This window comes from Martes martes (assembly GCF_963455335.1).
Source record: "Martes martes genome assembly, chromosome: 3".
NCBI lineage: Eukaryota > Metazoa > Chordata > Mammalia > Carnivora > Mustelidae > Martes > Martes martes.
Genome location: NC_137890.1, coordinates 60,965,496 through 60,988,008, shown reverse-complemented (window position 1 = coordinate 60,988,008; position 22,513 = coordinate 60,965,496). Strand labels below are relative to the sequence as shown.

At 43.2% G+C, this 22,513-nt stretch overlaps 1 protein-coding gene across 1 annotated transcript in view; it reads right to left on the bottom strand.

Moving 5' to 3' along the window:
* The window catches only part of FAM124A (family with sequence similarity 124 member A), a gene marked incomplete at both ends in the record, with an annotated part of 107,131 nt that overhangs the window by 59,155 nt on the left and 25,463 nt on the right, over positions 1 to 22,513 (bottom strand). Inside the window, one exon of the mRNA XM_080799753.1 lies at positions 21,049 to 21,782. Coding sequence (XP_080655879.1) covers positions 21,049 to 21,782 — 734 coding nt within the window. The remainder of the gene's footprint in view (positions 1 to 21,048; positions 21,783 to 22,513) is intronic.

Here is a 22,513-nt window from a genome sequence, read left to right as displayed (position 1 = left end):
ATCAATACATGTGATACATTCATAGAATGAAAGAAAAATCATATGATCATCTCAATAGATGCAGAAGCATTTGACAAAACTCAACATCCTTTCATGATAAAAATTCTTAACAAATTAGGTACAAGGGACTGTATCTCAACATGATAAAGGCCTTTTACAACAAGCCCACAGTGAACATCACACTTGATGGTGAAAAACTGAAAGCTTTTCTTCTAAAATTAGGAACAAGACCATGGTGCCCACTCTCATTATTCCTATTCAACATCTATATACTTCTATATCAAAATACTGGAAGCCTGAGCCAGAATAATTAGGCAAAATACATACATACATACATACACACATACATACGTATATACATACACACATACATACAAATAAATAATTTTTTAAAAATTTAAAAAAGATAAGCATTAGCACTAGAAAGGAAGAAGTAAAATGGTCTCTATTCTCAGATCACATGATTTTATATATAAAAAAATCCCAAAACACTGCCCAAAAAGTGTTAGATCTAATCAATGAATTCAGTAAAGTTGCAGAACACAAAATTATATACAAAAGTATCATTTGTGTAATAGCAAATTTTCTGAAAAAAAAAATAAAGAAAACAATGTCATTTTACAACAGCATCAAACCCAATAAAATAATCAGGAATAAATGTAATCAAAGAATTAAAGTTCTTTACACTGAAAACTACAAGATGATGAAAGAAACTGACGAGGACACAAATAGAGAGGGGTTCAGTGTGCACAGATGAGAAGAACTAATATTGAAATGTACACATCACCCAAAGACTTGTGTAGATTCAATGCAATCCCTATCATGATTCTGATGGCATTTATTACAGAAGTAGGAAAAACAATCCTAAAGTTTACATGGAACCACAAAAGACCCCGAATACCCAAAGCAATCTTGGAAGAGGAATAAAGTTATAGGCATCACACTTCTAGATTTGAAACTATTTTATAAAGCTATAACAGTCAAAACAGTATGGTACTGGCACAAAAACAGACACGTGGACAAACAGAACATGCCTGAAAGACCAGAAATAAACCCATACATGGTCAACTAGTATTTGACAAAAGGGCCAAGAGTACCCAATGGAGAAAAGACAGTTTCTTCAATTAATGCTGCTTGAGAAATTGGATATTCACATGTAAAAGAAAGATATCAGTCTCTAGGAATGCATCCATTTCTTCCAGACTAATTTGCTGGCATATACTTGTTCATAATATGTTCTTATAACTGTTTGTATTTCTTTGTGTTAGTTGTGATCTCTCCTCTTTCATTCATAATTTTACTAATTTCAGTCCTTTCTCTTTTGTTTTTGTTAAGTCTGGCCAGGGGTTTATCAATCTTATTCTTTCAAAGAACCATCTCCTATTTTCATTGACCTGTTCTACTGTTCTTGGTTACTATTTCCTTGATTTCTGCTCTGATCTTCATTATTTCTATTCTCCTGCTGGGTTTAGGCCTAACTTGCTGTTCTTTCTCCAGCTCCTTTAGGTGTAGAATTCGGTTGTGTATTTGTGACCTTTCTTGAGTTTTGAGAAAGACCTGTATTTCTATATACTTTCCTCTTAGGACTGCCTTTGTGGCATCCCACAGATTTTGAACAGAGTGTTTTCATTTTCATTTGTTTCCATGAATTTTTAAAATTCTTCTTTAATTTCCTGGATGACCCATTCATTCTTTAGTAGGATTCTCTTTAGCCTCCATGTATTTGAGTTCTTTCCAACTTTCCTTTTGGGATTGAGTTCTAGCTTCAGAGCACTGTGGTCTGAAAATATGCAGGGAATGATCCCAATATTTTGGTACCAGCTGAGACCTGATTTGTGACCCAGGATGTGATCTATTCTGGAGAATGTTCCATGTGCACTAGAGAAGAATGTGTATTCTGTTGCTTTGGGATGGAATGTTCTGAATATACCTGTGATATCCATCTGGTCCAGTGTGTCATTTAAAGACTTTATTTCCTTTGTTGATCTTTTGCTTAGATTATCTGTTCATTTCAGTGAGGGGGGGGTATTAAAGTCCCCTACTTTTATTGTATTATTGTCAATGTGCTCCTTTGATTTTGTTATTAATTGTCTTATATAACTGGCTGCTCCCATGTTAGGGGTATAGATATTTAAAATTGTTAGATCTTCTTGTTGGACAGACCCTTTAAGTATGATGTAGTGTCCTTCCTCATCTCTTATAATAGTATTTGGTTTAAAATATAATTTGTCTGAAGTAAGGATTGCCACCTGAGCTTTCTTTTGATGTCCATTAACATGGTAAATGGTTTTTCACCCCCTCACTTTAAATCTGGAGGTATCTTTGGTCTAAAATGAGTCTCTTTCAGACAGCATATTGATGGTCCTTGTTTTTTAACCCATTCTGATACCCTGTGTCTTTTGATTGGGGCATTTAGCCCACTTATATTCAGGGTAACTATTGAAAGATATGAATTTAGTGCCATTGTATTGCCTGTTAGGTGACTGTTACTGTATATAGTCTTTGCTCCTTTCTGATATATGTTACTTTCAGGCTCTCTCTTTGCTTAGAGGACAGGACCTCTTTCAATATTTCCTGTAGGGCTGGCTTGGTGTTTGCAAATTCTTTTAGTTTTTGTTTGTCCTGGAAGCTTTTTAATCTTTCCTTCTATTTTCAATGACAGCCTAGCTGGATATATTATTCTTGGCTGCATATTTTTCTTGTTTAGTGCTCTGAATATATCGTGCCAGTCCTTTCTGGCCTGCCAGGTCTCTGTGGATAGGTCTGCTGCCAATCTAATATTTCTACCATTGGAGGTTACAGACCTCTTGTCCCAAGCTGCTTTCATCATTTTCTCTTTGTCTCTAAGGCTTGTAAGATTTAAACCATGAGATGATGGGGTGTTGACCTATTTTTATTGATTTTGATGGAGGTTCTCTGTGCCTCCTGGATTTTGATGCTTGTTTCCTTCCTCAAATTAGGGAAGTTCTCTGCTATAATTTACTCCAATGTACCTTCTGCCTCTCTCTCTCTTTCTTCTTCTTCTGGGATCCCAATTATTCTAATATTATTTCACCTTATGGTATCACTTATCTCTCGAATTCTACCCTCGTGATCCAGTAGTTGTTTATCTCTCTTTTTCTCAGATTCTTTTTTATCATTTGGTCTTCTACATCACTAATTATCTCTTCTGCCTCATTTACTCTAGCAGTTAGCGCCTCCATTTTTTATTGAACCTCATGAATAGCCTTTTTGATTATGACTTAGATTTTAGATCTTTTATTTCTCCAGAAAGGGATTCTCTGGTATTGGCTATGTTTTTTTCAAGCCCAGCTAGTATCTTTATAGTCATCATTCTGATAAACTACCAAAACTGAACGAGGAAGAAATAGAAAGCCCGAACAGACTCATAACCAGTAAGGAAATTGAAGCAATAATCAAAAATCTTCCAACAAATAAGAGCTCAGGGCCAGATAGCTTCCCAGGAGAATTGTACCAAACATTTAAAGAAGAATTAATACCTATTCTCCTGAAACTGTTCCAAAAAATAGAAATGGAAGGAAAACTGCCAGACTCATTTTCTGAGGCCAGCATTACCTTGATCCCAAAATGAAAGACCCCATCAAAAAGGAGAATCACAGACTAATATCCCTGATGAACATGGATGCAAAAATTCTCAACAAAATACTAACTAATAGGATCCAATAGTACATTAAAATGATTATTTACCACAACCAAGTGGGATTTATTCCTGTGGGCTGCAGGGTTGGTTCAACATCCATAAATCAGTCAATGTGATACAATACATTAATAGAAGAAAGAACAAGAACTATGTATATTCTCAATAGATGCAGAAAAGGCATCTAACAAAGTACTTTCCTTCTTGATCAAAACTCTTCACAGTGTAGAGGGAACATACCTCAAAATCATAAAAGCCATCTATGAAAAACCCACAGCAAATATCATTCTCAATGGGAAAAAACTGAGATCTTTCCCCCTAAAGTCAGGAACATAGCAGGGATGTCCACTATCACCACTGGTATTCAACAGAGCACTATAAGTCCTAGCCTCAGCAATCAGACAACAAAAAGAAATAAAAGGCATCCCAATTGGCAAGAAGTAGTCAAACTCTCACTCTTTGCAGATGATATGATACTTTATGTGGAAAACCCAAAAGACTCTACCCCAAAATTCCTAGAACTCGTACAGGAATTCAGTAAAGCATCAGGATATAAAATCAATGCACAGGAACCACTTGTATTTCTATACAACAAAAATAAGACAGAAGAAAGAGAATTAAGGAGTTGATCCCATTTACAATTGCACCCAAAACCATAAGATACCTAGGAATAAATCTAACCAAAGAGGCAAAGAATCTGTACTCAGAAAACTATACAGTACTCATGAAAGAAACTGAGAAAGACACAAAGAATGGAAAAACGTTCCATGCTCATGGATTGGAAGAACAAATATTGTGAAAATGTCTGTGCTACCTAGAGCAATCTACACATTTAATGCAATCTCTATCAAAATACCATCCACTTTTTTCAAAGAAATGATACAAATAATCCTAAAATTTGTAAGGAACCAGAAAAGACCCTGAATAGCCAGAGGAATGTTGAAAAAGAAAGCTGAAGCTGGTGACATCACAATTCTGGACTTCAAGCTGCTCTGTACAAAGTTGTAATCATCAAGACAGTATGGTACTGGCACAAAAACAGACACATAGCTCAATGGAACAGAATAGAGAGCCAAGAAATGGACCCTCAACTCTATGGTCAACTAATCTTCAACAAAGCAGGAAATAATGTCCAATGGAAAAAAGACAGTCTCTTCAACAAATGGTGTTGGGAAAATTGGACGGCCACATGCAGAAGAATGAAACTGGACTATTTCCTTATACCAAACACAAAAATAGACTCACAATGGATGAAACACCTAAATATGAGACAGGAATCCATCAAAATCCTTGAGAAAAACATGGGCAGAAATCTCTTTGACCTCAGTCACAGCAACTTCTTCCTAGAAACATCACCAAAGGCAAGGAGAGCAAGGGCAAACATGAACTATTGGGATTTCATTGAGATAAAAAGCTTTTGCACAGCAAAGAAAACAGTCAACAAAACCAAAAGACAACTGACAGAATGGGAAAAGATATTTAAAAGTGACATATCAGATAAAAGGCTAGTATCCAAAATCTAGGAAGAACTTATCAAACTCAACACCCAAAGACCAAAGAATCCAAACAAGAAATGGGCAGAAGATGAACAGACACTTCTGCAAAGAAGAAATCCAAACAGCCAACAGACACATAAAAAAATGCTCAACATCACTCAGCATCAGGGAAATACAAATCAAAACCACAATGAGATACAACCTCATACCAATCAGCATGGCTAAAATTAACAAGTCAGGAAACAACAAATGTTGGCGAGGATGTGGAGAAAGGGGAACCCTCCTACACTGTTGGTGGGAATGCAACCTGGTGCAACCACTCTGGAAAACAGCATGGAGGTTCCTCAAAAAGTTGAAAATAGAGCTACTGATCCGAAGGGGCATGTGCACCCGAATGTTTTTGCAGCATGTCCACAATAGCCAAACTATGGAAAGAGCCTAGATGTCTATCAACAGGTGAATAGATAAAGAATATGTGGTATAATTACACAATGGTATATTATGCAGCCATCAAAAAAGAAATCTTCCCATTTGCAATGATGTGGCTGGAACTAAAGGATATTATCCTAAGTGAAACAAGTCAATCAGTGAAAGACAATTATCATATGATCTCATTGATATGAGGAATTTGAGAAACAAGACAGAAGATCATAGGGGAAGGGAGGGAAAAATGAAACAAGATGAAACCAGAGATGGAGACAAATCATGAGAGACTCTTAATCTCAGGAAACAAACTCAGGTTTGCTGGAGTGGTGGGGGGTGAGAGGGATGGGGTGCTGGGTGATCGACACCGGGCAGGGTATGTGCTATGGTGAGTACTGTGAATTGTGTAAGACTGATGAATCACAGATCTCTATCCCTGAAACAAACAACACATTATGTTAATTAAAAAAAAAAAAAAAGACAGACATTAGACCCTTATTTTACCACTCACAAAAGTAACTCAAAATGGATCAAAGACTTAAATGTAAAATTAGAAACCACAAAACTCCTAGATGAAAACATAGGGAAAAAAAACCTCCTTGACAAGGGTTTTGGCCCTGAAATTTTGGATATGATCACCAAAGCACAAGAAACAAAATAAAAAGTAAGCAAGTGGGATTATATCAAACTAAAAAGGTTCTTTGCAGAAAAAAAAATCAACAAAATGAAAAGAACTCCTATGGAATGGGAAAAAAATTGAAAACCATGTATCTGATTGCTTATATATTATGTATATTGTTTTTATGTAAAATATAAAATATTTATACATTATTACATAAAATATTACATAGATACATAAAGAACTTATTACTGAATAGCAAAAAACCAGTAATCCAATTTAAAAATGGATAAAGAGGATGCTTGGGTGGCTCAAACAGTTAAGCATCTGACTCTTGATCTTGGCTCAGGTCATGATCTCTGTATCGTGGGATCCAGCCCCATGTGGGGCTCTGTACTCAGTGAGGAGTCTGCTTATTCCTCTCCCTCTATTCCTCTCCCTGCTTGTGCTCCCTCTCTTTCAAATAAATAAAATCTTTAAAAAATGGGTAAAGGATCCAAGAAGGTATACAAATGGCTAACAGGTACATGAAAAGGTACTTAGCATCACTAATCAATGGGAAAATGCAAATCAAAACAGCAATGAGGTATCACCTCACACTTATGAGAATGCCCATCACCAAAAGACAAGAAATAACAAATGCTGGCAAGGATGTGGAGAAAAAGAAGCCCTTATGCACTGTTGGTGGGATTATAAACTGGTGCAGCCACTATGGAAAATGGTCTGGTGGTTCCTCAAAAAATTAAAAACAGAATTACCATATGATCCAACAACTCCACTTCTGGATATATATCCAAAGGAAACAAAGAATCACTGTCAAAGAGATATGTGAACCCCATGTGTTATTTACAATAGCTGAGACATGGAAACAACCAAAGTGTCCACCAGTGAGTAAAGAAGCTGTGGCAAATACACACAGTAGAATATTACTGAGCCATCAACAAGAAGGAAGTCCCGCCATTTGCAATGACACTGATAAATCCTAAGGGCATTATGCTATATGAAGTAAATCAGACAGAGAGAGACAAATACCACGTGATCTCATCTATATGTGGAATTTAAAGAAGAGCAAGCTCATAGAGAAAAAGATCAGATTTGTGGTTATCAGAGATTGGGTGGGAGGTGTGGGAATTGGATGAAAACAGTCAAAAAGTATAAACTTGCTATTATAAGATAAATAAATACTAAGGATATAACATACAACATGACAGTTAACATTGCTATATGGTATGTTTGAAAGCCGTTAAGTGTAAATCCAAAGAACTCTCACCCCAAGGAAAAACTTTTTTTGGTAACTATATGAAATGACTGGTGGTCCCTAAACTTCCTGCAGTAATCATGTCACAACACTTTAAAGTTAGAGAGTGCTGTCAATTATATCTCAATAAAACTAGAAAAAAACTTAAAAATAAATCCTTTCCCTATATTTTATTGACTTTATCTCATAACCAACCTTCAGGGTTTTGTGTTACTGTCAACTCAGCTACGCCGAAACTGTTTCCCAGAATTCCTTTCTCCATAGGATTCTGTTTAAGGTTGGTCACAAGAGGAATGTGCTGGGGATGTGAAGTGGAAAGAAAGGAGCAGCCATTTCTCATGCTCTACAGGAGCAGGGTGCCAGGCACTGTGGCAGCGTGTACGTGCAGCGCCCAGCTGCTGTCTCTCCTAGAGGGCACGTGGCTGCCCCCAGGCCTGCAGCCTCCAGCTCCCACTGGCCCTCCATGTTCAGCTGCTGCTGGCCCCGGTCAGGTGCCCCTTGGGTCCATCCCGGCTCACCTTTGATCCCTGTGACTTTCCAGCAGCTTTTCCTCCTAACTGTTTATCAGATTTAGGGAGATCTCAGGTCCCACACCGAGGGCACAGCCTTCTCTGCCAGCTCCCAGGATGATGTATAGTCCTTACTCTAGATCACTCATGTGCCTGTGCGAACATGACTTGCCTGGGACCAGAGCTATGTATCGGAAAGAGAGGGTATCCAAGTGCAAACTCTGGCTCAGAGGCCAAATTTGTGATCATCATTTTTGTCAGGCCAGCAGCTTTCAGCAGCAGATGGACAGAAAGCCCCGCAGACCAGGACTGGACTTTGTCTGGGCCCTGTGCCTCCTACTGCTGGTGCCACTCCCCATAATTGAGCACTCGGCTCCTTCCTGCCTTCCTTCACGGCCTACTTTTTATCCTGGCCCCCCACCTTGGTCCACATGGTGGAGGGAGCGGTCACCTAGTGAGAAAGTTGAGGGCTCCTGCCCGAGGGCCTGCAGGTTTCAGGCTCCCACTGACAACAGCAGGGGCTACAGTGGGTCCAGGAGCCCTCTCTACCTTCCTGTGGCCTGGGTGGGTGATTCAAAGCTTCGGAGGCCCATTGGTGCTGGTGATGTGGGACTGTTTTTTAAAAGCAGGTGTTGGCCAAGGGCCAGCTGTAGGTGGGCACTGTGATGGCTGCACTGGTATATGTTAACTGGCTCCTCATAGAATTCCCTTCCAGATTACCCCGGGAAGGAAGGGACTCCTCTCAGGTGACAAAAATCCAAGCTAGCAGAACCAAAACATCTTGGGTGGCAAAGCTGCATGGGAGTACAAAGAAGGGGACAGAAATTCCCTCAGCATAAAGTTTCAGAGGGTCCAGGGGCTCATTCTCTTGGCATGAAGCCAAGAATCAGGGAGAAAATTCCTTAAACTCAAAAGTAATGTTTGAATTTCCATTTCACTGGATAAAAGGTTGGAAGTGAGAAAAAGAAAAGTAACCAAAAGGTCTGAAGCCTTTTAGCAAAAGGTTCTTTTCTGACATTTTTTGGGGACAGGTGAAAAAGAAAAAGTAAACACAACAAGTAAAAACACAGTTTTTAAAGAAAACTGACATATACTGCTTACGTGACCAAAGAACAAAATGAAACAAAAACTAAGGACCAAAAGAAAATGTATTAAAATATTCTGTTATGTTAGCAGTAACAGAGTCATTAAAAAAAATCTAAGTTCTGTATCCAAAATCTATAAAGAACTTACCAAACTCAACACCCAAAAGAATGACATTTTTCCAAAGAAGACATCCAGATGGCCAACATACACATGAAAAGATGCTCAACATCACTCATCATCAGGGAAATGTAAATCAAAACCACAGTGAGATACCACCTCACACCTGTGAGAATGGTTAAAATTAACATCACAAGAAATAACAGGTGTTGGTGAGGATGCAGAGAAAGGGGACCCTTGTGTACTCTTGGTGGGAATGCAAACTGGTGCAGCCACTCTGGAAAACAGAATGGAGGGTACTCAAAAAGTTAAAAGTAGAACCACCCTCTGATCCAACAACTGCACTAGTTGGTATTTACTGAAAGAATACAAAAGTATAGATTTGAAGGGGTACATGCACCCCAACATTTACTGCAGCATTATCAACAATAGCCAAACTATGGAGAGAGCCCAAATGCCCATCGACAGAGGAATGGATACCTATGTGGTATATATACACAATGGAAAATAGCCATCGAAAAGAAGGAAATCTTGCCATTTGCAACGATGTGGATGGAACGAGAGTGTATTATGCTAAGAGAACTAAGTCAGAGAAAGACAAATACCATATGATCTCACTCATATGTGGAATTAAGAAAGAAAACAGATGAACATATGGGAAGGGGAAAAAGAAAAAAGAGAGGGAAACAAGCCATCAGAGATTCTTAACGACAGAGAATAAACTGAGGGGTGATGGAAGGAGATGAGCGGGGATGGGCTAGATGGGCGATGGGCGTTAAGGAGGGCACTTGGTGTGATGAGCACCGGGTGTTGTATGTAAGTGACGAATCACTGAATTCTACCCCAGAAACCAATATGGCACTGTATGTTCATGAACTAAAATTTAAGTCAAGAATTCTAATTTCCAAAACAAAATTTGGGTGATTTGGCTTCATTACTTTCTAATAAAAATTAGAAAATATGAAAACATCAAAGAAAGGCTAATTGGAAGGTAATAAAAAATATATTAACACAGGAGAAAAATTCAGTGGAGACTAAAGTAGGTGTTTTAAGGTTAGGCCAACCTGACAGAGCTGTCAGATCACCAGGCAAACAGGATTTGGTCCAGATCTGTGAGATCTACAGCTCAGATGCCTGGCTGCTGGCTCCAGAAAGCACTGGCTGGGGTCCCGTTGTCCCTGGCCCCAGAGGGAGGTGCTGCCCGGAGGCACACCCACCACACCCCACTTGGCTGCGCCATGCTTGCACACGTCATACTCCATGGAATGGTCTGGACCAGTTGGTGAACTTGGCGCATAGGGACTCTCCTGGCCATCTTGTCTGTTTCCAGTACCATATGTAGATGAGAGGAGAACGCTGGCTAACTTGAACAGCTCCCGAGAGTGTGGGACTGTCCACTTCTCTTGCAGTTCACTTCCAGATACAATGTGGTTGACCCGCAGGGGACCAGCCCTGCCTGCCGGGAGCCAGTTGTCACACGTGGAGACAGCAGCACTTTCTTGCAGATCTGCCACCAAACATGACTCCTTTGGTAGCAGAGCTCTGGGCAGACCACCACACAGATTCAGTGAGACAGAGAGGCCAAGGGAAACCTGTCCTGAGATTAAGAGCAGAAAGCATGCTTAGGATTCCTCATTTTCCTTCCTCTGCCTCAAAGATCTGATTCCAAGTCTTGCCAAGGCCTATAATCACAGTTTGCTTCTTCTTCTTCTTCTTCTTTTTTTTTTTTTTTAATTTTCCTAAAAAAAAATTACTCTTCCTTCCAGGCCTGAAAGAGCTATGATGTCACTTACACATTCTGTAGGAATGCCAAACCCAAACGATGATCTGGGAAAGGATTTTCTGGGGGAGACTTTCAACCACCCTGGGTAGTCTACACAGATAAAATAACCCAGTATAGGAACAGCAGTTTTCTTCAGAGCCTGGACTGGGAGCCACAGACCTTATGAGTATAGCAAATTGGCATGCCCCATGGCCTCCTGTTTACATGGTGTCTTCCTGCTTCCATGACTGGATGCCCTGCCCCTTGGGAGACTGCACCCCTACCCTGAGAATATTAGAGACCAAGTGGAGGGGAGGGACAAACTAATGTCTACCAAGTAGCTGCTGTGCGATGGACATCAGGTTTAGTGCTCAGAACAGGGTAAGAAGCTTTAGGTTTTGCACAGTGTGCACAACCACAAAACAAAAAGGCAACCCACCAAATGGGAGATGATCTTTCCAATCATATGTCTGACAAAGGATTAGTACCCCAAGTATATAAATAACTCATACAACTTGGCATCAAAACAACAAACAATCCAATTTAAAAAATGGGCAAAGGACACAAAGAAGTGTTTCTCCCAAGAAGACGTCCAGATGGCCAGCAGACACAGGGAAAGATGCTCAACGTCACTCATCATCAGGGAAATGCAAATCAGAAGCACAGTGAGATACCACCTCACACATGTCAGAAGGGCTAGTTCCAAAAAGACAAGAAATAACATAGTGTTAATGAGGATGTAGAGAAAGGGAAATCCTTGTGCACTGTTGGTGGGAATGCAAACTGGTGTAGCCACTGTGGAAAACAGTATGAAGTTTCCTCAAATAATTAAAAATAGAGCTACCCTCTGATCCAGGAATTCCACTTTTGGGTGCTCTCCTGAAGAAAGCAAAAATACTAATTCCAAAAGGCGTATTTGCCCCTATGTTTATTGCAACAGTTTTTTTTTTTTTTTACAGTAGCCAAGATACGGAAGCAGCCCCAGTGTGCACTGTAGATGAATGGATATAGATGTGGTGCATATGTGTACACACACACACACACACACACACACAGCCATAGAAGAATACAATCTTGCCATTTGCAACAACATGGATGGACCTAGACAGTATTATGGTAAATAAATCAAAGACAAATACTATATGATTTCACTTAGGTGTGGAATCTGAAAAAAAACAAACAAACAAAAAAACAAAACAGAAATGGACTCATAGATCCAGAAAACAATCTGGTGGCTGCCAGAGGGAAGGGAAATAGGGAATGGTTAAAATCATGGAAGGGGATTAAAAGGTACAAATTTCCAATTATAAAATAAAACATGGGCATGCACAGGGAATACAGTTAGTAATATCATAACAAATCTGTGTGGTGATAGATGGTAGCTAGATTCAAGATGGCGATCACTTCATAATGCGTATAAATGTCGAATCCTTATGTTGTGCACCCAAAACTAATATGTCAACTGCACTTCAATAAAATAAAATAAAACAATAAAGGAAATACCTTCAACAAACAAATGGCCTCCAGTGGGTTTCTAGTCACTGGGGGAAAGAAAAGAATTATTATTCTTTTTTAAAGAAAAAAAAAACTAGCAATTCCATTCTGATGAACACAAAACAAAAACGAAAACAGTTTTAGGAAACTTGGCTCACCGTTTAGACACTTCTTGTGATATGACTTTTTCCCCCCTTTTTAAGAAAAAATTGATATATAGCCGACATGTAGCGTCCTATTAATTTCAGTTGTACGACATAATGAATGATTGAATACATGGGTATACTGGGAAATGATCACCACCGACTTGCAACCTGTGCTCTTGATCTATGCCAAGGCTGCTATTAAGTACTATGATAATACATGTCTAAAGGTAAACGTGCGCCGGGCAGCGGTAATCAAACATCAGACAACAAGTGGGTAGTCCTGCCTGAGAACAGGCTGTGCCTGGTGAAGGTGCACAGAGAGCAGTGGGCAGCAGCCCCGGGAGCTGGGAGGGGGCTGGAAATGCAGGATCGCCCTGCACCTGCTGGACCAGTGTCTCTGCAGGGGGACCCCAGGAATCTGCGATTTTCATGCCTGCTGAAGTATAAGTAGCACTGGCAGAGGGAATGTCCAGGACCCTACCGGCTCCCTCGGAAAAGCACAGGGAATACCCAGCTGACGTGCACTCATGAATCAGATGTGCCTAGGACCACTGGCAGCCCCTGCCCAACCCACCATCCACGACTGATGGTAACTGGCAGCAGCAGTTACTAGGCCTGTGTCTGCAGGGCCTGGGTGCGAATGGCCCCTCTGGGTAGAAATACTGAGGGGGTAAAGTGAGGCACTGGAGTACAGTTAACCCCAAAGCGTAGCACCTTCTAAGCAAGCAATTAATATTCATGATCACATCACAATTACTTCTTGGTTAAATTCTTCCCTGCTCAGCTCGTACCCAGGCAAAAAGCTGAGCAGCTGGAGGTCGTCTGCCCCTGTTTTGGCAGCTGGGAGCAGAGGAGCCAAACCTGGAGGGTGGACTGGTACTGTGTGTGTCTTTTGGCTTTCCAAGAGATGCTGGCTGGACCTCCTTTCCTCTTTCAGGCGCCCCCAGGGAGAAGGGCCGCTCCCATGCCTGATGGAGGGGGAGCAGGGCAGAAGGGCTCCTGTCAGCACAGCCACTGCTCTCTGCGTGGAAGAGAAGTGGGCCCTGGCATGTAGGTCTGGGAGCAGCCAGAGGAGGCCGTCCATGCTTCCCCTTTGCCCTCTGCCCAGTGTTTTGTGGTTTGAGTCCCACTGGAGTCGGCTGGCACACAGTGCTCCCCTCTGCACCTCCTGGCCTGGTCTCCTCCTCTGGGCCCTCATCACTCTGCATCCCCCCCCAGGCCTCCATCTCCTCCTAACAGCCGTGCCCAGGTTTTCCACTGCCCAGTCTGCCTCCACCTGGCAGGCCCGAAACAGCCCCAAGCCTCCCACTTCTCCCTCTTCTGTCTTTCTTTCTTTTATTCATTTGAACACTGAGTGTTGGATCTGTGCCAGACACTATTCGGGGCATGAGGGACATACCAGTAGGCACATGAGATAAAGTCGCTGCCCTCAAGGTGCTAATGCTAAGCCAACACGGAGCGTGTTAAAAGGAGGAAAAGCAAGCGTGAGCGCACAGGTGACAGGGTGGCTGGGCAGGCCTTGCTTATAAGGGCACATGGAGTGGGGACTGAGGGGCTGAGGAAGCAGCCACGTGGCCACTGGGACTGAGGGTCAGAGTGGGCAGCGGTGGCTCCAACAGAGGGGACAGAGAGGCCCAGGGTGTTCCGAAGATGGACAATGAGGCAGGTGGCTGGACAGAGGGAGGCGGGAGAGGCGAGAACAGTGGGACGGGGGCACAGCACTGGGTCTGCCAGCCACCCTGGGGAAGTGGCTTGTGTTCCACGTGGGACACGACGGGTGGCCCCTGTGGGCTCTGAGCAGAGGAACTGCAGGCCTCGCATGTGTTCTGAAGGGCCCTCCACCTGTGTAGGGGAGAATGGGCTGCGGAAATCAAGAGCTGCTCAGCAGCCCCGGGGGCACCGCCAGCGGCGGAGTCCGTGGAGGCGGCAGTGGCGAGAAGCAGGCAGATTCTGTGTGTATCCTGCTGGGGAACAAACACACACTCCCGAAAGGGAAAATCTCAAATGGACTCTGGCGTTTTTGTCTTGAGCATCTGAACAATGGTTTGCCTTTTCTTGCATTGGTTTCTCCCCAGAAAAACTGGTGTTCTCTGATGGCAGCCCAGAACCCTGACCACTGCCCTGGGGTCCGACAGCCCTGCTTGGCCCTTTGTGCCTGTTGCTGCCCTGGGGCTCTCCTGGATCCCCCTGACCCAAGGCCATCCTTAGTTCAGCTTAGCTCAGGCATCGGTTCTGCTACGGAGCCTCTTGTGACCCTCTGACCCCGGGCCGGCATCACCCAACCCACGCTTTGTGTAACGACAGCCACCGTTCACTGGTTCCTGGTGCTGAGTGGCACTTCAGAGGCACTCAGTGTCTGAGTAACTCTGCAAGGTAAGAATTAATAGCCTAATGTTCAGGTTAGAAAAGAGAGTCTTAGCAATGTAATCCCACATGTCTGGCATCACTCAACTAGTAAGTAAGAGTTAGGGTCTGACCCCAACACATCTGGGCCATACACTGCCCCATAGGAGTATTTTAAATCACAGCACTTGGAACATTCTGCTGGAGTTTTTGGTTTGCACGACTGCTGCCTCCGCTGGACGGTGAGCTACTGAAGGGGAGTAGGGAGTGACGGCATTGGTACAGAGGAGTTGTCCAATACATGTTGGCCAAAGTTTCTTCCTTCAACATGGGATCACAACCCAGACATGAGAGGCTATAAGGGTAGTCGTGGACCCATTTGAGATTCATGGCTCTAGGCCCTCTTCCCCAACCTTAAATTCATTCATTCATTTGATAATCTAGTAGTAGAGACCAATAATATACAAGAAAACAGATACATATACAAAATAATTTTAGATAGTAGTAAATGAAAAAGAAGACAGATGATATAATAGGGAGTGCTGGGGCCAGAGAAAGGAAGCTACTTTAAATGGGGCAGGCAGGGAAGGTGTCTCTGAAATCTGAATGATGGGCAGGAAACTGCTATGTGAAGATCTTGCAGGAGATCATTCCAGGTGGACAGAACAGTAAGTGCAAATGTCCTGAGGCAGGAGTGAGCTTGCTACATCTGAGGAACAGAAGGTAGGCCAATATGGAAGGCATAATGGAGCAAGAAAGGAGAGAAGTGGGAGATAAAGCTTGAGTAAGTAGTGGCCAGCTAATGTAAAATCTTAGACCTTGGTGAAGATCTGGATGGGACTGCAAGGGCCATGAGAAGCCTTTGGAGAATCTTAATTTGATGCACCTTTTCCAATGATGCATGTAAACACATGCACAAAAACTGTGCTTGGGGGTCCAAGAATGGTAGGTTCAGAATTTCTGCTATAGAGTCTTGTTCTGGAGTGCATGGGGGTGAATCATAATAAAACAAGTCTCATTTCAATGTTTGCTCTATTCTTTCCCACCTCTTCGAGTAGAAAATGATGTGCTGTGGCCTTACAAAGGGCAAGACTTTCTTCACTTTCTTAAAAAATAAGTCTCACCCTGTGCATTGCATTGCTGGCAGGAACAGAAAATGGCACAGTCGCTATGGAAAACAGTATGGTGGTTCCTCCCCACAAAAAAAGTCAAACACAAAATTACCATCAGACCTGGGAATTGCACTTCTGGGCATATGCCCCAAAGAAGTCAAAGTAGGAAATCCAACAGGTATTTGTGCCCCCATGTTCACAGCAGCATTATTCACAATTGCCCAAAGGGGTAAGCAATTCCAGTGTCCATCAAGAGATGAGAGGATAAGCAAAATGCGCCATGTTTATAATGGAATATTTGACTTAGGAGGGAAGTCCTGAAGTGTGCTACAACACACATGAACCTTGAAGACATTAGGCTAAGTGAAATAAGCCAGTTATGAAAAGACAAATACTGTATGCGTCCACTTATGTGAGCTCCCTAGAATAGTCAGATTCACTGAGATAGAAAGTGGAGTGCTGGTTGCCAGGGGCTGGGGGCAGGGGGAGTGGGGGTTGTTTAATGGGCAGAGTTTCAGTTTTGCCAGATGGAAAGAGTGCTGGAGCCTGGAGATGGTAGCAGTGATGTTTGCGCCAACAGTGTGAATGCACTTTACCGAACTGTACATTTAAAAATGGTTAGGATGGTAAGTTTTACCGTAACGTGTATTTTAGCACAATGCAACATTTTTACAAAGTCTCTGAGGCCCACTCAGCCCCTCAGTTGTATCGCCATCAGCATTAGTCTCCCTGACCTAAACAGCGCTGGTATCCCTGATGTGGTCTAGTTAAGCACCTTGCTGAGACTCTAAAAGCTCTCCAGCGAAGAAAGTCCTGGAGGCTGAGCCTCGCAACTCTTAACAATTCTGTGTCAGATTTCTTGCCTTTTAAGTCTTACATAGATCCTTTTGTTTTGAACTAATTGCCCCTTTTGCCTTAATGCAGACGCAAAGAACAGCTGGTGACCATCCTCTATGGAAAGAGACTTCCAAAGACTTAGATGCCATTGTTATACTACCTTGCCTCTTTGACAATGCAGAGCCACCTGCTTTGAACACCTCCCAGCCTAAAGCAGCAGTCCTAGTCTCTTTGTGGAGCTTTGAGAGCTTTGGGCTCTCAGCTGTGCTTCCGTCTCTGTGTTGGGGGAGGGGCTCCAAAGCATTTCTTAAGGAGAGCTTTGGTTCTGCCCATGGCATTCCCATGCATGGCATGTCTCCAAAGGAGGCAGGTAGCCTTCCACTGAGGCTTGTGCCCTTATCAGATTCCTGGGAGCTCTCTAAGAAGATGTCAGCACACAGCTCAGATCGGCTGAGGTGCAGGCCCTATGACCCTGCCTGACCGGCTACATGGTACAGGTGTACGATAGGCACTTGGCTGGGAGTAAGAAAGCCAAGCTCATGGTTACTCACTATGTGCCAAAGCCTGCCTAAGAGAAACAAATCTGGAGAAATCATCTGAAGATGCATCCCTCCCTCTGGGATTGAGCCAAGTCCCCAGGAGTGGTGGGGACCACTTTGTCATGCCCACCCTTCCTCTATGCAGTGGTTTTTCTGCACTACGCTTGGCCAGGCACCATGGCCCACTCTGCGGCTCCATGTAAGAAAGAGGTTTGTGAGGTCCTGGTGCAGTTATTCTAGGGGTACTTCTGAAGGTGGGCTGTTGACATCACCGTGGACACGGGAAGGTGGGGGGCACTGCTCCCAGGACTCAGAACGAGGAGTACTTGTGCATCTTAAACATGGCGTATTTGTACCTTGGACTCTAAATCCTATTGCTGATGATTTTGTGCTTTGTTTTTGCTGCTAGAGAACTTTAAGTCAAATATGGGGACTATTTCTGGAAGAATGTTGTCCAACAGAACTTTCTTTGATGATGGAAATTTTCTGTATCTATGCTATCCAATATGGTAGCCACTAGCCACATGTGGTTTAGTAAGAGAAAATGTCTTTTGTATTTAGTAAGACAGAGAAACTGAATTTTGCATTTTAATTAATTCAAATTTTAAATTTAAAAGGCCACATGTGGCCAGTGGCTACCAATTAGCTCTAGACACGATATGGGAAATGCATGTGTTTTGGATGTCACCTTTGGTTTTTCCGACTTTCCTATCAATATATTCCATCTACTTCAAGTCCCTTTGCCACCTAATTATTTTTATTAATTTTGTCAGCTATCCTAAATCTCTTTAAAATGTGAGATCTACTTGTAAGTATGAAAAAAATAACATATACACATTCCCAATTTCTTTGACTAGGTACCTCTTCTCCCTTTTGTGCAAAATAGAGTAATTAATATGTTCATTTAAGGGAAGGGCACCACAGGAGTTGGGAGAGACCCTTTCTTCTGTTTTTCTGTTCTGTTTTTTCAGCTGGGTGCTGCTTACATAAATGTTCAGTTTGTAAAAATTCATTGAGCTGTGTACTTATATGTACTTTTCTATATATTATTTATACTATTCTTCAATAAGCAGTAAAGGGAAACATATAAAGAGAAGGTGTTGTGTCCAAAGTACAATGTTAGTTTAGCTCCAGGGGATATGGGAAGATTCACAGAACATGGACCATGACTCCAGAAAGCTGTACTTCAGCATCATTGAGCACTAGTGCAAATGTCTACGATGCATTTTTCCAGAGGGATCTCAGGCAGCTTCTGATGCTAACAACTCCCCACCCTCCTCTTCCCTGCCTTTTCCCCCTGGACCAGACAGTATGAAGAAAGGAGGAGGAGGAGTTTCAGGAGGGGGAAGTCTTTCTTTCTCTCTTATCAGATCTTAGTCAGAAATATTCCAAATTCTTATAAAAGGTTGAGTAGCCCCAGAAAAAACCCTTTCATCTTTTGTCTTCCAGAGGAATTAAATCAGAGGAAGAGGTCACTGGAATATGGAACATTGATGGGGCAGGATGAGGAAAGAAAATTCAATCTGTATTTTAAGCAAGCCAACTAAAACTACCCAACCAAGATTTGTTGCAGTGTACAACTCCACCCAAGTGAACAAAAGCATTTATATTAAAAGTTATCATTGAAATGATAACTTGGGAAACATATACTGCTAAGGACAATGTGGATAAAAGGCATTCTCTCAAGGGGTCCCTCTCCATGACGTAAAGATCTTAATTCTGCTAAAGACTGAGACATAAATTTTTATGTAGAAGTAAGTTAAAGAGCCAGGCAGCTTCTTATTTCATGCTAGAACAGAAGGTTGCTCTCTGCAGTGATTCAGTCCCAGTAACTTGTAAATGGCCATCATCAAGAATTATGAGGGGGCCATTAGTCATTTCTGTCCACATTAATTTACCTCCTCGATATATTACTATATTGAACAAAGGCCTGCATTCCTGAGACTAAAGATACAAATCTTTTTTCTTCCTCTTTTCACACTTCGATGCTTGAACTTCAAAAGCCTCCACCTGTACAGATTTTATAACCATTTAAATGTGTGAATCTTCTTTGAAATATCCTTTCAGTGGTTCCCTTGAGCACAGTCCAGGCCAAGCTTTTATACTTCATCCTTTCACTTACGTGATTACAGGCATCGAGCAAAAAAGTGTTCTAATTACTGCAAAAAAGGAAGAAGTCCCTTCAAAACAATCACATTCATTTTGGTCTTTGAGTATAAACAAAACCCTTCCGTTTACTTTTACTTTATCAACTGCACTATATTTTTGCATACGGTGAAGAATTTTGTTCTCACATTTCAAAAGAGATTACAGAGCAGATGCGAGCTAGCATTCAGTTCACTGAATAATAAAGCGATACTTAGTTTCTTATCTGTATAGTTCAAAGGAAAATCAGAAAATACTTGAGTCCTATAAACAGTAAACGTCTCAGAGATGACCTTTCTGACTTGAGCAAAGTGGCCTGGCTGTAGTTTTAACCAGGTTTCTGATACGTGCCAAATTCTCACTTCATTTTATGATGTGTGGAATACAGTTCTGATGTTTGATGTCAAAGTCAAAAAAACTAGGAAGCTTTACCCATGATTTGAGTAACTGCAATCAGCACCTTTCAAGATAATGGCCCCTGATGCGCTATCAGCTTCTCCTTCCAGGTAGCCAAATGGGAAAACGGAGATGCCTGAGCCAGAGGTTTTTCAGAAAAACAAAGTCCTATATGCTTGGAACTGATTTACATGTCAGTTCCAGAAAGCCTGGGTGTAGAAAGCATTTATCAGGCCCGGCCAGGTGTAGGGCATTCTTAAGTCTATGTGCTGCATTTTGAATTCTCGAGTATAGTAATCAGTGATCCTAAAAGAGGGTCAAGGAACCACTGGGAGGACAGGAGGAGAAAGGGGTCCAACCACAGGGGAACAGGACAGTCTACAGCATCCGTTCCCTTAAGATGCATTCAATCACCTCTTTCCAAGCTTACTGAAATCAAGAGCTCCTCCAAAGGCATCAGTTACTTCTTCAAATATTTATGAGAAAGTAATTTTTTAAATGATCACTGGATTTTGACAACCTATTTACTGCCTTGCAGTAGAAGGGTGGATGGGAAGATGGTGGGGAGGCACGAGAGGAGACATCTATCTTCTCTCAATATAGTTTACAGTTTTCAAAGAGCTGGGTTTTCCTGAGGGTCCTTTGGGGAAGTGAAGGATACACTGGTAAAAACTCCCTAAGTGTGAGGGAGTAGATCCAGGAATCTGAAATAACAAGGTCCCGGGGATGTAAGCGCATCTGAAACCCCCAGGGGCCACACGAGTGTTTAGTGGGGCTCAAACAGCAGGTGGAGAGGCGCGCAGAGGAACTGGCAGTTGCTGGCTGAGGCTCACAGCCAAGGCAGCCAAGTGAAAACAACCAAGGCAAAGAGCCTCCTCTTCTGTTTCGGCAGTGTAGGGACACCTAGCCTTTGTCTAAGAACCACTCAGGGGGCCACTGATCCCTCCTTTTTCCTAACTCATTGCTCTTTACTAGGTACTGGGGTAACGGGGATTTCTGGAAGAGCCAACCCACTTATTTCTCTGTCCTCTCCCCACCCCCCAACAGGCACAGAAACACAGACACACACACACCCGTGCCCCACCCCTCCGTCCCCCCGGCCAGGTACCTGCAGAAGGATCTTGTTCCCGTCGAGGTCCTCCGTCTGCCAGCGCCCCTCACTGATGGGGCTGCAGGGGTTGGGCAAGAGAGGCACGAGCTCACCGATGTCCTTGACCCGGAACTCCAGCACTGAGGAGTCGGTGGGGATGGGGGTCTGGTCACAGGGCAGTCTTTTCAGGGAGAACTGGATGTCCACATCCAGATTGGAGAAGATGGGGAAGATGCAGAAGTCCGTCTTCCTCTGGCTGGGGCTGCGCCGGAGGATCAGCTCGTAGAACTTGAGGATGTCGGCGTAGTTGTCATGGCGACAGTAGATGGTGAAGCGCACGATTTCCTTGCCGTAGTGCACCGGCCGGATTGCCCACAGCGGGGTCCCGGGCGCCAGCGTGAAGAAGTCCTGGCTGCAGGGCAGGTAGGGCAGGAACCGGCCGGGCACGCGCTCCGTGTGGTGGTGGCGCCAGGGCGGCCGCTGCAGCGCGCGGTGCAGCTGCAGGATCTGCTCCTCGCCGTACTCCTCCTGGAGGAAGAGAACCACAGCCAGTGCCGGCTGCGCCACCTTCCAGGGCTTCCGCCGCCGCCGCGACGCCCTCCTTTCCGACACCCGGAACAGCTGCAGGTCCGGGTGGATCCAGGCCAGGACCTTGTCGATGGCCTCCTGCAGGGGCTGCGATTCCCCCGGGTCTGCGATGATGTGGATGCTAACCAGGAAAGGGTCCTGCGCCTCCTCCACGGACAGCTCACCTGGGGGCACCACAAGAAACACAGGCGAACAGTGACCATGTCATTAAAAGGGTCCTGTGATGACACGCACTGCGGCGACAGGAAGAGAAGCTAAGGGCTAACTGAACGGAGTCTGTGATCATTAGGATTTTCGGATCCCGTGTTCGCCCCCCAAAACCCTGGCCGTCCAAACACTAGAGAAGTATTGCTAGGGACAGGCCCCAAACTGGGCAGGGCTAGGAAAACCCCCAAAGGCATCAGTTTGAGTGTACCTCCTGTTACGCAGCAGGAAGTCCAATCTCCACTGATCTGGAACCCATAACACGGCCATTAGAAAAGATGCTGTCGCCTTTAGGGTACACCATTTATTTAATACTTCCCGAAGCACCTTCAGCGCCTTACCCTATAAATGATCCCTCTTCCACTGCACTCATTGGATTTGCTTATTTCAATTGGCTTCTTTTGTTCATTCACCCCACAAACATTTATGGAATCCTTTCTTCACACCTCACGCTAGGGGCTGTGCCAGGCACTAGTTGGCTACACTACCTCAGAGGGTGAACGGTTTGCTGGTCACACTGGCGTATTTCTAATTCAGAAATACTCAGCATAGTATCTCAGATAACCCGATAGGTTTTTCTTTTAAAAGATGGCTCTGTTTGCATCTTTACAGGCTTTATGACTCATCCAAGGGAAATTAAGAAATCTTTAAGTCTATTGTGACTTGGCGGGTTAGATTCATCTAGAATGTA